The following is a 16,528-nucleotide window of genomic DNA, read 5'->3' as shown; positions in this document are numbered from 1 at the left end:
AAGAATTGCAGGCCTATAATACATAGCATCAAATTTCCATGCAAAATAATTGTACCGCTTTCAGCACAAAATTCCAGACAGAATCATACCGCCAGGGAGGTTAAGCCAGTGTATGGTCTTGGCCACCATGCTGCAGCTCGGTTTCAAGGTCTTGGCAATCTTCTTATAGCCTATGCCATCTTTATGTAGAGCAACAATTCTTTTTTTCAGATCCTCAGAGAGTTCTTTGCCATGAGATGCCATGTTGAACTTCCAGTGACCAGTATGAGAGAGTGAGAGCAATAACACCAAATTTAACACACTTGTTCCCCATTCACACCTGAGACCTGAATGAGTCACAGGACACAGGGGAGAGAAAATGGCTAATTGGGCCCAATTTGGACATTTTCACTTAGGGGTGTACTCACTTTTGCAATTGTCATTCAAATTACGACAGCGCTGAAAATTGGCCTGGGCGGGAAGGTGTCTAAGTGCCTGGCATACAGTTTAAAGGCTTGACATATTTGATATTTATTTACTCAACGCAATCTCATCTTTATTTTGGTTTTACCAAAATTGCATTGTGCTTGTTTAAAAACACTTTTTACAGATAATATAGCTTTATTGAACAGTATCGCTAATATGTGACAACAAAAATTGCAGCTGCCACTATTTTATTCTATAGGGTTTCTACTTTCAATAAATATGTCATGTTTTGGAGGTTTTATGTTATCTTCAAGCCAAATGTGTGTAATTTTAACATATGCACAACTGAGAACTCACCTATCTGTTAAAGTGTTACTAAACCTACAACAGCAAAATCAGTCTGTATATGCAGTAAGGGATGCTCATTATACTCACTGTGGTAGGGGATAATCCTCCACATTGTGTAAAAAGTCTTCACCTATCCTCCCCTTCTTTTTCTGCCCCAATCCATCTGCTGATAGTACAAAGCCGTGGAGGCACTCTGCACATGTTCAGTTTAGTGTGTATTGCTAAAGAGTTTCTTCTTTTTTTGGGAAGGTGCGTGTGATCAGCACAGGACTGTCCAGACAAAGGTTCAAGGGTCATACAGGCTCATAGGACAGTTAGAGGAGGATGCAAGCTCCTCCTACAAGCTTCAACCAGTGCTTGGCAGGACACTGATAGAAGTCCCAAGACTGTTATATACTGCTAATGAGAAAGGGTATTTAGCTGTTTATATTTACTAAAAGAATTGCATTTCCATGTTCTGTGTACTGTGGGAGACCAGATATAGTAAATGCAGGGTCCTGGGTATAGTAACACTTTAAAGCAGAGCTCCACACAAAAAGGGAAGCTCCACTTGTTTGCACCTCCCTCCCGCCACATTTGGCACTTTTGGGGGGAACGGGTACCTGTTTTTGACAGGTACCCGCTCCCACTTCTGGCTCAGAATACTGCAGTGATCTAAACTGGAAGTTCAGCCCCCCTCCTTCCCCCCCCGCAATCTTCTGGGACACATCACAGGTGTCAGACTACAGGACCATTTACAGGGTGGATGCATGTGCAGTAGGAAACAGGCTGTGAAGTCCCCAAGCTGCACTTCCTGTTTCCCTTACTAGAGAAGCCAGTGTCTGCACCGGAACCTGATTAAATAATCGATTCAAGGGAGGACATTGCTGGATCACCGACAGGTAAGTGTTCTTATATTAAAAGTCAGCAGCTACAGTATTTGTAGCTGCTGCCTTTTAATTTTTTGGGAGGAGCCTGGAGCTCTTCTTTAATGCTCCCAATGGAAAAGTGCACTTTATGTACCTGTCTAGCAACTTGCCGACTGAACCATAGTAAAAATATGTCATTACTTTGACATTAAATACCAGTGTTATGGCAGCAGCTAGCTGCCATAACCACAATATTATCCTTTACTATGGGCAATTCTGCATCAGATAAAGTGGTCCCATGGATGCATTCCCCAGGAGATCTCTTTTAGAGATGGCGGGAGATGTGCCCCCCCTCTTGCTGCATCTCGGTCCTTTCCAGGCTTACTGGAGCCATTGGAAGCCATCCGATGTGGCCCTTTGCTGGGCAGAAAGTTGAGTGAGGACAAGATGGCCCCCCCTTGTCTCTATGCCTTTGGAGGACCGGAGCAACCGCTGACATCACTTCTGGTTCTCGGGCCAAAACAAATTATTATTTTTTGTCAAAAGGCAAAAACTATTTTTTTTCTTTTGCATAAATGAGAGATCTGGGGTCTTTTTGCTCCCAGATCTCTCATTAAAGAGGATCTGTCATGCGTACCACTATTATACGGGATGTTTACATTCCTTGTAATAGGAATAAAAGTGATAAAAAAATATAATAGAGGGACAGTGTAAAATAAAAAATAAAAAGTAAAATAAATAAGAAAAACATTTTTAAAGTGCCGCATCCCTCCATATTCACGCGCAGAAGCGAACGCATACTTAAGTCGCACCAGCATATGTAAACCGTGTTCAAACCACAAATGAGGTGAGGTATTGCTGGGATCGTTAGAGTGAGAGCAAAAACTCTAGTGCAAGACCTCCTCTGTAACTCTAAACAGGTAACCTGTACAAAATTTTAAAGCATCGCCTATGGAGATTTTTAAGTACCATAGTTTGTCGCCATTCCACAAGCGTGCACAATTTTAAAGCATTACATGTTAGCTATATTTACTCAGCATAACATCATCTTTCACATTATACAAAAAAATCATTGTGTTTGTGTTTTTTTATTATTCATTAAAGTGTGATTTTTTTTTTATTGCATTTGAAGGACTGCTGCACAAATACAGTGTGACATAAAATATTGCAATAATCACCATTTTATTCTCTAGGGTCTCTGCTAAAAAAGAAAAACAATGGATATATATATATCTATATATATAGATAGATATATCTATATCTATCTATATATATAGATATATATATAGATAGATATAGATATATCTATATATATATAGATAGATAGATATATCTATCTATCTATATATAGATAGATAGATATATCTATCTATATATAGATAGATAGATATAGAGATATAGATATATATAATGTTTGGGGAGTTCTAAGTATTTTTTTTTTAGCAAAAAATAGATTTAAACTTGTAAACAAAAATTTCCAGAAAAGGCCTGGTCATCAAGTGGCTAGGTAGCACAGACTAGTTTTGAAATCATTCCCTGTACCAGTCTGAGCTCCTCTGTCTTCATCAGAAGGGGCAGGTTGATAATTTACTGGCAGGCATTTCATTTCAAGGCTAAGTTTGCCTTTTTTTAATATATAAATTCCAAATCCCCTATGTACCAATATGCCATTAATGTACCTCTGTTGCAGCTTCAATGTGTGCACGGCATCCTCAGCTTTTCTCCAGATGGGTCCGGCTCAAATGGTAAAGTCTCTGGGGACCCATGCAGGCCAAGGGTTTGACACCCCTGATGTAGTGTATGGCCACCTTTATGGATGTACATATGAGGGAGTGGATGGAGATATTCAGCTGTCAGGCCCCATTCACATCTCTGTATATTTTGGAGCATTTCTGCTCATCGCACATAGGGCAACCAGTTCACCTGAATGGACTTCCCTATGCATGGCGAATGCTCCAAAGATGCTCCAAAATTCTTTTTTTTCTTTACCTAATTTTTTAGTGCATTTGCAATATTTTTGTTTTGCGAAACATGCACCTGATTCCTATGCTTGGGGTGCCATTAACATTTCATGGTGACGCCAAGCACCATGTGCATTTGCAGCACATTTCAACAATGAGCAGCAAAGCAGGCGTTTTTTGTTCAGAAACATGCAAATGTGAATGAAGCCTCATTGTTCCTGTGTAAAAACACCTATTTCACTTTAAGGCCCCATTAACACCTAACATAGTGGAGCCATGCATCTTTTGGCTAGTTTTTCCAGAGACATGCCTAGCACAGCCCATTGATTTCAACGGGCTTCCCTACATCTAGAAAAGCAACTCATGGGACATATTGGCGTTTTGCAGTTTGCACGTTCTTTTATTGAGTGTTGTACTGCGCTTGGCACTTGTTTATTTTCATGCGGCAAAATGTGTGTTTGCTTCCGCATTTGGGTTGCCATTAACAATTATTGGCGCTGAAAGTGCGTAAAGTAAACCCTCCTATCATTTTTAGCCAAGAAAGTTGCCATCTTTGCCTCTGTTTAATCTACAACTGCCATGATGCTGCACATGTGATCATTTATAACACCAGCCATTGGATGGTTTGACAGTTTGGTTGAGAGCACTACCAATGGGAGTGTTACATTTCCGGCATGTGCTGGAAATGAAACTGTTTTATGGATGGCTTTACTTCCGCTTTAAGGTGTTTTTTTTGTTTGTTTTTTTAAAAGAACATGTTTATTGTTGAGAAGAAAAAAACCAACATACAGAAGTAGTGCATGTCATACAATCACAAGAGAGGGTATTGTTCATTGAGCGTAGAAGAGTATGTTTAACCTATAAAATATACCAGTGTATAGATACATATATGGCTTCAAATACCACAGATTGCCAATTCCCCCCTGTATTTTCTCTTCCATTATCAGGTTTTACATCATTAAATACAGTCTTTGATATTAAGGCTATGCAGCTCAAGGTGACCACGTCCGACTCACCAGTTGTACGGGTTATCGCCATAAGTTAATTTGTACAAGTATTAGTATTATCTAACCATTTATCCCATATTTTATGGTATTTGTTTGGGCACCCCCTGTGTTTGTACATCACCTTTTTGTATGGCAGTGCCGCATTCACTTCCCTAACCCAGGCCTGTATAGTGGGAGAATCTGTACTCATCCAGTGTTTGGCGACTAGTTTTCTGGCGCAGAATAGAGATTCGCTGAGGAATGTGACTAGGGATCTGTCCATGGTGGCATCCGGGAGTAGCCCAAGAAGACATGATTTGGGGTCTAAATGGACTGGTGATCCCATGTGGTCATGTAGAAATTTTATAATTTGTGCCCAGTAACTTTGTATCTCTGGGCACAATCATAATAGGTGGAAGAATGAGCACAAATTACTAGAGCATCTTGGGCAGTTTGGGTTCTGATGTGGGGAGAATTTGACAATTTTAGAGGGCGTGAAGTAGGATTTATGTATTATATACAGCTGGGTCAGGCGTTCTGAAATTTTAGGTGATTTTTTTTAACATTCTCCAATATGTCTTCCCAGTCAGAATCATCTATTGGCCCTATGTCTTCCTCCCATCTAATCCTGGCTGTGTCAATAATCCTCGCTACCGATTTAGTTCGCAATGTGGCATATAGATTGGATATAAGTTTTTGTGGGTTCGTTCCTGTGATCACATCTACCAATGGTAGCATTTGTGGGTTGGGGAAGCCATTCGCAAATTGAGTTTGGAGCGCATGTTTCAATTGCATATAGCTAAATTGCATGTGGGGGGGGAGGTCGTACTCCTCGCATAATGTTTGGAAGTTTATTACACCAAATATAGTAGTGACCTGGAATAAGAACACTATTCCTTTGGCGGCCCAACTGGTAGCCCCAGGTAGGGATATCAATTCTCCCAGCTGGGGGTTGTGCCACAAGGGTGTATGCGAGTGAAAAAAATCAGCTCCAGTCAGTCTGATCGCCTTCTCCCACACGCATCTGTGTTGAGACAACAGCAAGTTTCGGTCCTCTCTCTTTCGCTTCCTGTTCCCGCCCCTGAATAGCACTTGTAGTGGAGAATATATGTCGCTATTTGGTTTCTTACATACTAAGGTTTGATACTGTATCTATCTTCATCTGTTTTGTGGATATAATAAAAGTGCGAGAGCTGTGCTGCTATGTAATATGTATACAAATCCGGTAGGGCTGTCCCTCCAGAGGAGGTTGGGTTATTGAGCGTGTTCCAATCTAGCTTGTGTCTATTAGACCCCCATACAAAGGAATTGATGATTTTGTCAATTGTTTTAAAGATTTTAAGGGGAATGAGTATCGGGGAGTTCCAGAGCATATAGAGGAACTTCGGCAGTAATATTATCTTGAACAAGTTAATTCTGCCCATTATACCCAATGGGAGTCTTGCCCAGGTTTGTGTATGGGATTTTAAGAATGAAAAAAGTGGTTCGATATTGTTGGTGATGTATTCTAATGGGTCTCTAGTGATCTCTACTCCTAAATATTTAATGGAGGCAACTCTTTGCAAAGGAAGGGAGGCCGCACTGCGTGATGGGGACGACACGTCAAGGGGGAGGACCTGTGATTTGGACCAGTTCATGCTGAAGCCTGAGTGTTTTCCGAATTCTTCAATGGTCAATAGGGCTGCTTGGAGAGATGGGCCAGTATCCTCTAGGTAGAAGAGCATGTCATATGCGTATAGACTTAACGTCTCAATAAGAGATCCCATGCGCAGCCCACGTATGTGTGGGCTTTGCCTAAGGAAGATAGCGAGAGGCTCCACTGCTAGGGCGTACAGTAGAGGGGATAGCGGACAGCCCTGACTGGTTCCCCTTCCCAGCGGGAAGGAATCGGATGTCCATCCATTCACCACCACTCTAGCCACCGGGGAATAATACAGTAGTTGTACCCATTTTATGAAATTATGGCCGAGTCCAAATCCCCTCAGGCACTCCCAAAGGTATTCCTACTCCACCGAATCGAACGCCTTGGCAGCATCGAGTGCCACTACCACTCTATCTCCCGTATTTTCGTGATCCACTTGAATATTCATATACAGGCGTCTTAGATTCATGGCTGTGTTTTTCCCAGGCATGAATCCCATCTGATCAGGATGGATGAGGGAGAGAATACTGTTATTGAGGCGCATAGCTAGTATTTTTGCTAGTATTATATAGATTATATCTGCTTGAAGAAGCGAAATTGGGCGATAAGATTCCGGTAGCTGGGGGTCTTTACCTGGTTTGGGAATTACTATGATTACTGCTTGGCGAAGGGTTTCAGGGAGGGATTCAGTTTCAAATATATGATTATACAGTTTCAATAGTTCGGGGACTAGTATCTCCGAATATGTTGCATAAACGTCCAATGGTATGCTGTCCCCTCCCGGTGCCTTAGCTGATGCTAGTGATGCTATGGCCAAGGCAACCTCATCTACCATAAGAGGAGCCTCTAGATCCTGCAGTTGAGAGTTGTGGAAAGGGGATATCCTGGAGGAAGGCCCTAGTTTCCTGTGCGGTGACTCTTACCTTAGAGGAATATAAATCAGAATAGTATTTCTGGAATGTCTCTGCAACCGCTGGGGGGTCCGAGAATGTGTCGTTATGAGGGCCTACAATTGTTACTACTACTGGGGAGTTAGTATCCTGGCGGGTCAGGTATGCTAATAATTTACTGGCGCGCTCCCCTTGTTCGAACACGCGTTGTTCTAGGAAGAAGAGTTTCTTTTTAGCTTTTTCATACTGTAACTGGTCTAAGAGACGAGTGTGGAGTCTAATAGCCGCTGCTCTATCCTGAGTGGGATCTTTTTGAAATTCCCTTGCTAGTATGTCTGCTTTATCTGAGGCCTGATTGATAATTAGATTAGAGGAGGCTTTTATTCTGTTTATTCGCGAGGAGAGGACAGTACGGATGTGTAATTTGTACGCTTCCCAGACTTGTCCCACTGGGGCTGTGTCCCTGTTAACATTAAAGTAAAATTGCCATTCCTGGTGTATGTCCTCTTGATCTTTCAACATTGATAGCCAAAAGGGGTAGAGACGCCAGGTGCGAGGTCCTATATTCGGGGTTAGATGCAGAGTTGCCCGACAGGGGGCATGATCAGAGAGAGTTCTAGTGTGATACCCTGAGCCTCATAGATGGGGAAGCAGTGTGTCAGAGATTAGAATGAGATCAATTCGGGACATAGTGGAGTGAGTCGTCGAGAAGCATGAGTATGCCTGAGCATGGGGATGGTTGTATCTCCATGTATCAATCAGTGAGAATTCTTTTAATGTGCGTCCAAACCTAGTGGTGTCTGGGAGGTGGGTGCTCTGGCTCGAATGTATTCTATCTTTCTGAGGGTTTAGAACCATATTGAAATCCCCCAGCCAAATAGCAGGTATATTGGGGTGTTGCGCCATATATAACAAACCTTTAGTGATTAGGTTAGACTTGTACGGTGGGGGTATGTAGAATGCCATTATCAAATATTGCGAGCCGTATAATGTACAGTGTAGGAAGATGAAGCTACCTTGGGGGTCTGTGCGCACAGAGATAATTACAAAAGGAGTAGTTTTAGCTATAAGAACCGAGACCCCTCAAGAGTATGGAGAGTGGTTGGCGTGGAACGCCCATCCTATCCAGGGCCGCTTCAGCGCAAGCGAGCTGTCCTGTAACATGTGTCTCGACTAAGACGGTTATGTCTGCATGATACGTTTTAAGACAGGTAAAAACTGCTGTACGTTTTAGTTTGTCGCGGATCCCGCCGATATTCCAAATGAGGAATTTTAAGTTTTATTGGTGATGTAACTAACTTTTTAAGGGTAAAAAGAAGGTATTTTTCAAGGGCATACGCCACCCCCTCCACACTAAGGTAAGTATAGCCCCTCCTCTCCCTTTCCAAAAATAGCATATAAATACTTTCACGTCATTACACATCAGGTTATTATGCATGTTCTTTAAATTAACTTTAACATTTCCCCTTCCCTCCCCCCCTGCCTTCAGCCGCCCAAACTTCACTGGGGCTTGCATCCCAAAACTTGTGCTGCTGTAACAAGGTGGCATTGCTTGTAAGTCACTTACAGAAAAAATGACAACCAAATGCACATTAAACATATCGTCACCGGCGGTAGCCTATTGGGCAGCGCCAGTGCCGACGTAACAATCTCGCGTTGGGGGCGAACAAATTCTGGATGTCGATCCAGCGATGGAGTAAGCGCAGTGACAATTATTTATCAGGATAGACAAATCTCGTAAACCTGAGTCCGTGCTCCGCTGTGGCATCTGATAATGAGAGATGAGCATAGTCTAATGTAGACACCATATACATAATGTGGCTATAAGAGAATGATCCTTCCTCTGCATTCCTCACTGGTGCAGTTAGTGTTCTGATGAGGATTAAGTAAAGTAGAGGGGAGGCAGACTGGTTTATTGTTCCAGTGTGTGTGTCTCCTCAGGTTAGGGATGTCTGCCATGAGGGCAGTCTTTAGGAAAATGTACAGTCCTTGTGATGAAGGTCATATATCATTTTGGCAGTAGCAAAGGCATATTGGTGTCATACAGATTTTGTCAATGAAAGGATTTGGATCATTTATAATCAGGATCCGGGATCGTAGTGGCTTGTTGTTGCAGTCTATGATCGCCCATTTGCATGCAGATTGAGATCAATGTATGCACATCCGTGGATGTGTGTTATGGCAGTCATGGGAAGTAGTATATACAAGAGATTATGAAATGGCACTTACGTTATTTTGCAGGCTGGGGCATGCTTTAGGCAGGTCGGTTCCTTTGAGCATCTTGCTGATCCAGCCACGCCGAAGCCAGATTTGGGTCCTCAAAGAAGTGTACCCGATCTTCTCCAACTATTCGGAGGCAGGCTGGGAACAACATTGCATACTTGATATGGTGTGATCTCAGACGGCGTTTAATTTCGGAGAATCGTGCCGTTGTCGCTGGACTTCTGCTGAGAAGTCCGGAAACACTGAGATGAATCCGGATTGATACGGAATATTTCCTTTTATTCTGGCGAGACGTAGGACCGCATCTCAGTCCCTGAAATTGAGCAATTTCACAATAGAAGTGCATGGGGGTGCTCCTTCAGGCGGATGACGGGCTGGCATCCGGTGGGCCCGCTCCACCACTAATGTGGCCGAGAAGGCATCTCTGCCATATGTTGCAACCAGAAGCTGCTCTAGGAAAGTGGCTGGGTCTGTGCCCTCAGAGCCTTCCGGTAGTCCAATAAACCGGAGGTTGGACCGGCAGGCTCGGTTCTGCTTCTGTGCCAGTTGTTGCAGCTGACGCTGCAAGTCCTCCTGTGAGTTCTGCAAGGGGTATAGTGTGTCCTCCGCAGCCCGATCCGAGTCTCAGCTTCGGTAACCCGTTCCTGGAGTTTAGTCATGTCATGTCTGATAAGTGAGATGTCCACTTTTACCTCCTCTATTTTTGATGTCAAGGTGGATTGGCAGAGGGATATTGCTTCCAGTACCTTAGCTGTGCCATCTGCTCTTGCTCTGTATGGGAGGCCGCGTGGGGTGCTGGCGCGCACCATCTTGTTCCTCAGAGGCCCGCTCTGTCCTCCGGTACCGGTCTAAAGATGAGGAGGCTGTGTTGTTACGTTTCGGCGGGGACATAGTGTGCCCAGGTCGCTATATCAGATCCCACAAGTTCAGGGGAAAAAACTCAAAGTTTCTAAGGCGCAGGATGTGAGTAGAAGTATCTGCCACGAGCGGAGCTTCAGTCACACACGTCTGCTGACATCGCTGTCCAGGCAACGCCCCCCCGCTTTAAGGTGTTGTGTCCATACACTATACAATCTATGTACACTTTCCGTTAGATGTACCAAAAGTATGGAATAGAAGGACCCAACTATCTATTCATTCACTCTGTATCTAATCAGGCAGGCCTTTGCACTACATCAGGGGCTTCCAACCTGTGGTCCACGGCCTGCATACGGCCCCAGAGAGTTTAGCATGCAACCCAGACCCATCTGAAGGAATGCTGGGGATGCCGTGCAAACATAGCAGCTGGGGCAGCCTACATTAACAAGCCGGGCAAATGCATGCCTGGAGAGATGCTGGGGATGTTGTGCATACATAGTTGTTGGGTGCAGGGGGTGTGTGCTAATGAGGTCAGCTGGTGCTCCTTTCTGTGTCTTACTGATTTTACGTCCTCAATCCACATACCAGGAAGTCATTAACTTTTCTGTGGAGCGCACCAGGGGCTAAGGTAAGACCTATTTCTAAAAATAAAAGAAAGCTTTTATTTGTCTGTAACAGAGGTACATTGATGGTATATTGGTAGGTAGGGGAGCTAGAATTTAGAAAGAAAAAGGTGAATTTAGCCTTTAATCCAGTGGTGTGTCTCTGAATAGGCTGCACAGTAAAAGAGCCTTGTAGTATCAGTGTTCCATATAAATATTACTTTATGTAAACCTAACAAACAAAGATGGAGAAGACCAGAAGGGGATGTGTGCCTAAAGTGTGCTTAGCCTTTTCAAGCTACAATAAACTTCACTTATATACAAAAAGGGCAAAATGTTGGAAATAATCTGGAAGTTTCCTAACATTTTATAAACTAACAGTTGTGTTTTTCTGAAGTCCCAAAGTTTGTTATTTTTAGATGGTATTTAGGACTTCCCAAAGACAAAGTTCTAAGCTGACCCCTCAAATGTGTAGAAGACCTGTCCATCACTACATTTCAATGAGTAGCTTATATTTACAGTGTAAAGCGGAGCCAGTGTTTGATACCAATCTATGTAATATATTGAAAAGCAATGCCCCTGTTATCTAGATACAGTATATTCAAAACTAAGGCTAAATGATCTTATACTTAGAACTTAAAGTGTGTTCAGCATTGAAACATGGAGTGCTTGTTTGCTATTTTGCATAATGAACAGACATTTCCATAAAATGATTTAACATACAGTAGATGTTTATAATTCCAGCACAATTCACTGTTCTGCATATACACGTACTCATCTGTTTCTTTTGTTCATTTTGTTTGTGTCTTGTTTTTTTTTTTTTCTTTCCAACATGCTGCAGTGTCCAATATATTGTGGCGAAAAGAAGGTATTCAAATAATACATTTTTTATACTTAGTTTTAGCAGTAAAAGCCATTGATAAATGTGGTATTTTGGTGCTGATTTCATACCATTTAGAATTTCCTCTCCTGGCAGTCATTTTTGATTTAGCATTAATGTTTTAATATGCTTCATGTGCAAGATTTTTATTGATGATCAGTTTATATTTGTATTCTTTTCACATGACAAAAAAAAAAAAAATGAACGCATCAGGTAGATATGGGATGAGATAAGGGCACCAGTAAAGCAATGGGCAATGCTATTCAATAGGAAACACATTAATTTGCTGCCCTGCGTATGTATACAATTAAAATGCAATTGACAGTTGGAATTTTATTTGTTTTATGTTTATAATATATTAATAAAGCCAAAGTGTAAGATATTAATATATATATATTACTGTATTTGCAGTATGTGTGTAACTTAAAGGTTTTGCGAAGTCTAGATTTCAAAATATTTATCTTTATCTTTTTTATATCTGTCACATAACAGAAAGGGCTCAATATTGTCATATATAGGATCAACTATAATTTTCACGAAATAGTTTTCACTAAAAAACAGGCTTGCTCATTCATATGCAGCAATGCATGAAGTTTGTATCTCAAACCAATCAAACAGAAAATATCTTTCATGTTTCTGAGCTTTTAAAGTGGTATTAAACCCCAACACAAACATTTATTATTGTATATTTATTATATTGCAGCTTACCATTTCTTAGATGTGATGGCTGCATACATTTTCTTTTTTTAGGCTTTCTTTCTTTTATTTTCATCTGGTGATCTGGCCAGTAAGTCTGTTGTTTTTTAAAAGAGCAAACTTTCCAGCAGAATGTAGTTACACGAATGAGACAAACCATTTAACACTACCGGTGGTGCTTACAACAGTCAGCTTGTATGTATGTATGTATGTATGTAAAACCTTTATCCCAAAAGGAAAAATAACTGTTTTCTGTCTCTGCTTATAAAGTGTTAGCTGGGGTTCGGTATCAATTTGTTAGTGTATCTAAATTTACTAGTACATCCTACACTCCCCTCCCCTAAACTGACAATTTTGCTGTCTAAAGGTGGCCCCTGTGCTCATTCATCCAGAGTGGGTCCCTTTAATACAGGAGGTGTGTTACTGGCCAGATCACTAGGTGAAAGCAGAGGGGGAAAAACTTAATCAAGGAAAATTGATGCAACCACCAAACCTACTAATTGGTAAGCTGCAATATATTAAATTTTTGATTTTGGATTAAATACTGTACCTCTTTACAGTTGGCGAAAAAAAAAAAAAACACGTGTACAGTTTACTGTTACACATTATCACGTGCATTTTATTTCCTTATAAAATAGTTTCCATTAATATAGTGTTTCAGGTTTTTTACCTCAAACGATGGCATGTCATTGATCTTCTACCAAAAAGGATGTTTCCAGTAAAATGTAATCAAAACTCTGGAAGCTCTGTGAATATGTAATGGGCCTCATGCGGCCCAAGACCACTATGAATGTTGCCCAACACAAAATTGTAAACTTACTTAAAAATCTTGATTTGTTTTGTTGAATTTTTTGTAAAAATACATTTACACTTAGCAAACATGTGCAGCCAAAGAAAAAAAATTGACAGTGTCTCTTTACTTGACATTTAAACGTTTTATCTTCCAAAAGAAAAACAACCCACAATCAGGCCATCAGTTTTCAGGAGCACCTATATATGTGAGAAACTATTTTCAAGGATGCACATGAAGGGCAAAATTAAAAATAAAATATCTGATGAGCACCTTGAGAACTAATTGAGAATTGCTACTACCTCCATCAAAACAGATATTGATGGGTTAGTTTTATTACTCATGTAGGTATCTATATCAATGATCGTTACCTTGTGATCTGCCCGGATTTTTCTGCTCAACAGCTATCCTTATTGTTAGTAGACATGTGCATTCGTTTTCGTCCAAATGCATTTTCGTCCGAATTTCAGGTATTTTCGTTATCATTTTAACAAACGATAACGAAAGTGCAGAGTCCGAAAAACGAAAGATCCGACATAAACAAATGCTTTATTTTCGTTTTCGTTGCTACAACAGTTCGATATAGATAGGAGATTCCACATGATGATGACAATAACAATCTGTGTCCATCAAACCTGTGGTCGAATGTGCCTAACCTTAGCTCTATTAGTCCAAGATTATTCTACATAGAGAGAAAAGATTCGACGTAGGGGAGGAAAGATTCGACGTAGGGGAGGAAAGATTCGACGTAGGAGAGAAAAGATTCGACGTAGGGGAGGAAAGATTCGACGTAGGGGAGGAAAGATTCGACGTAGGGGAGAAAAGATTCGACGTAGGGAAGAAAAGATAAATAAAAATAATGATGATGATGAATGTTATTGGCTGATTGTAACCAAAGAGAAGGAGCAGTAAAATAGCTAGAACTAAGTACACACCTACTTTGGCTTATGGTGTCTGTTGAAAGTTCTAAGAAGATTCGACGGAGCAGGTAAACTATACGCGTTGTACAGTTTAGCTGCTCCGTCGAATCTTCTTTGAACATTCGACAGACACCATAAGCCTTCAATGACAGATTCGACCTTAATTTGGATTTTCGGACGAATGCAATTTTTAACGAAAAATGAAATAAATAAGAACGAATTTTGGGAGTAACTAAATAAATTTATTTTTCAGACGAAAACGAAATTCCGAAACGAAATATTTCAGTGTGCACATGTCTAATTGTTAGTGTATTTTATGTGTGGCCAAGGATTATTCCTCATCTTCCAATGTGACCCAGAAAGGTGTAAAGGTTTGGTAATCCTGCCTTAAAATGTATTTGTGACCATATATATATATATATATATATATATATATAGTCGTGGCCCTAAGACTGAGACATATGTGGATCACATAAACACACAACAAGACTCACAACATAAATAGACCTGAGGTGTGGCTTTTGGTCATCTGGTAGGTATGGCAAGAAAAGGGGCCATACCCAAGATAAGTAATGGATGATTGTGGAAGAGAATTTGCTGAGAAGTGCTGTAAAAAGGGGAATGGGAGGGAGGGTATCGTGCACTGGAACTGACAAAGAGGAAGGGGAAGTTGTCAGCTTAAATACCCTCCAGGCTCCTCCCATAAATTCAGGCCAGCATACTGGCCTTCTAATTTATGGTTGTGGCCCTAAGACTGAGACATATGTGGATCACATAAACACGCGACAAGACAACATAAATAGACCTGAGGTATGGCTTTTGGTCATCTGGTAGGTATGGCAAGAAAAAGGGCCAAAAATAACCAGGTAGAGAAGTATCTTTATTGCCTCTAACCTCATTGAGTGAGCTTGGAGAAAGGGCCATCTTGAGGGTTTGGAATATATATCTGGTAAAGCAGGCAGACTTTCACCTGCCTAGCTTCTTGGTCACATTGTCTGGTACTCCGTGCTGAGATGTGGCTGAGGCTGCGCCGGTCCAAAGGAATGTCCAGAATACTGCCTGGGGTCTAGGCCTAAGTTGACCAGTAGGACCCCAACATGTTTAATAAACTGCCACTCAGGGTGTTGACCGGAAAAGACAGTAACGGGCTGGAGACTGGCTGGATGTGTAGGTGAAAGAGCAGACGGTCAAAAGATCGTTGCTGGGAACCAGGTGTTGCTGGTTTGAAAGAAGTTGATATCCACTCCGGGTCCGGTTTGTTGCGTTTTGGAGACCGTAAGATGAAGGACATAGTGGCTTGGATACCGGCCAGGTACAGCCTGATAGTGATATGAGCGAGAGCCAGTTGATATGAGCGAGAGCCAGCTGTGTGTGGCAATAAGATATAAAGGCTAGGATATGAGTGACATCATCTGCTGTGGTTCCGGGACACGTGGTAAGGAACCTACGGTAGGTGTTCCAGGCCCTGCGATAAGCCTTTAGTGTGTTGCTAGACAGTGAGTGGTTGATGAGCCAAGTTGCATTGGCAAGGTGTGGCTTCAATCCATTGTTAGTTGAGACCAAGGTGGGATAGAAGTGGATGATGGGTCGGCTCTGGGTTCCTGCTGGATGAATGAGACAAAATTGAAGCGGGACAGTGCATCGGATGCGGAATTGCACTTGCCAGGGATATGCTCACAGTAACTGTTAAATTTGGTGATGTAGTGATAATTGCAGCAGTCTGCTCAGGAAAGACATGATGGGGAGCGACTTGGATCTACACTTATTAATGATGTCGGCTGTAGCCTGGTTGTCTGTGGTGAAGAGCTCTGTCTGACCTGTCCATGTGTGGCCCCAGACTTGGGCTGCTGCCACGATGGGGTACAGCTCGAACAATGACGAAGATCGAGGGAAACCAGGAATCAGGCAGATTTCCGGGGGCCAAGGTCTGGCGAACCAGTGATGGCCAAAAATTGCAGCAAAGCTGGTGGATGGCTGCAGCATCTGTGACTACCTGGGGCAACTGAGCTGATACTGAGGGAAAAACATTGATATGCCATTCCAGTTGAAGAGGAACTCGTCCCACATAGCCAAGTCTGCTATTGCTGCTGGGTCTAGTCTGAGGACTTGATCGGGTCCTGCACTCGGGCGAGAAAGACCAAGAGCCGTGAGATGAACAACCGCCTCTGAGGAATAAGGAATAGTTCTCATAGCAAAAATTGAGCATCCCTATCAAGGACTGCAGCTGTCTTTTAGTACACTCCTGTGACTGGGTAAACTCCTGAATGACCAACCTAACACAAGCTAATTTGTCAGAAGGCAGGCTAGGCTGCATAGCGTGAGTATCCAGGATGATGCCTGAGAAACTTATGAAATGTGTTGGCCTTCCACTATGTGTTCATTGAGATTGTTGAAGACCTCTCTTAGCTTGTCTAGATCTACCGGGGGGTATCTCCAGGTGTTCGATGAGCAGAAAATCTTCCGGATAATGGATAACCCT

The 16,528-nt window shown here is 42.0% G+C and overlaps 1 protein-coding gene across 2 annotated transcripts in view; it reads left to right on the top strand.

The window, feature by feature from the left end:
* The window catches only part of FSTL5 (follistatin like 5), a 1,055,781-nt gene that overhangs the window by 960,058 nt on the left and 79,195 nt on the right, over nt 1-16,528 (top strand). The window contains exon 11 of one of the 2 annotated variants that reach the window (XM_073606014.1): nt 11,605-11,631. The exons of the other annotated variant lie outside the window; for it this stretch is intronic. Coding sequence (XP_073462115.1) covers nt 11,605-11,631 — 27 coding nt within the window. The remainder of the gene's footprint in view (nt 1-11,604; nt 11,632-16,528) is intronic. 2 annotated transcript variants of the gene reach the window in all.

This window comes from Aquarana catesbeiana, linkage group LG01, assembly GCF_042186555.1.
Source record: "Aquarana catesbeiana isolate 2022-GZ linkage group LG01, ASM4218655v1, whole genome shotgun sequence".
Taxonomy (NCBI): Eukaryota; Metazoa; Chordata; class Amphibia; order Anura; family Ranidae; genus Aquarana; species Aquarana catesbeiana.
This window is presented reverse-complemented; position numbering and strand designations above follow the sequence as displayed.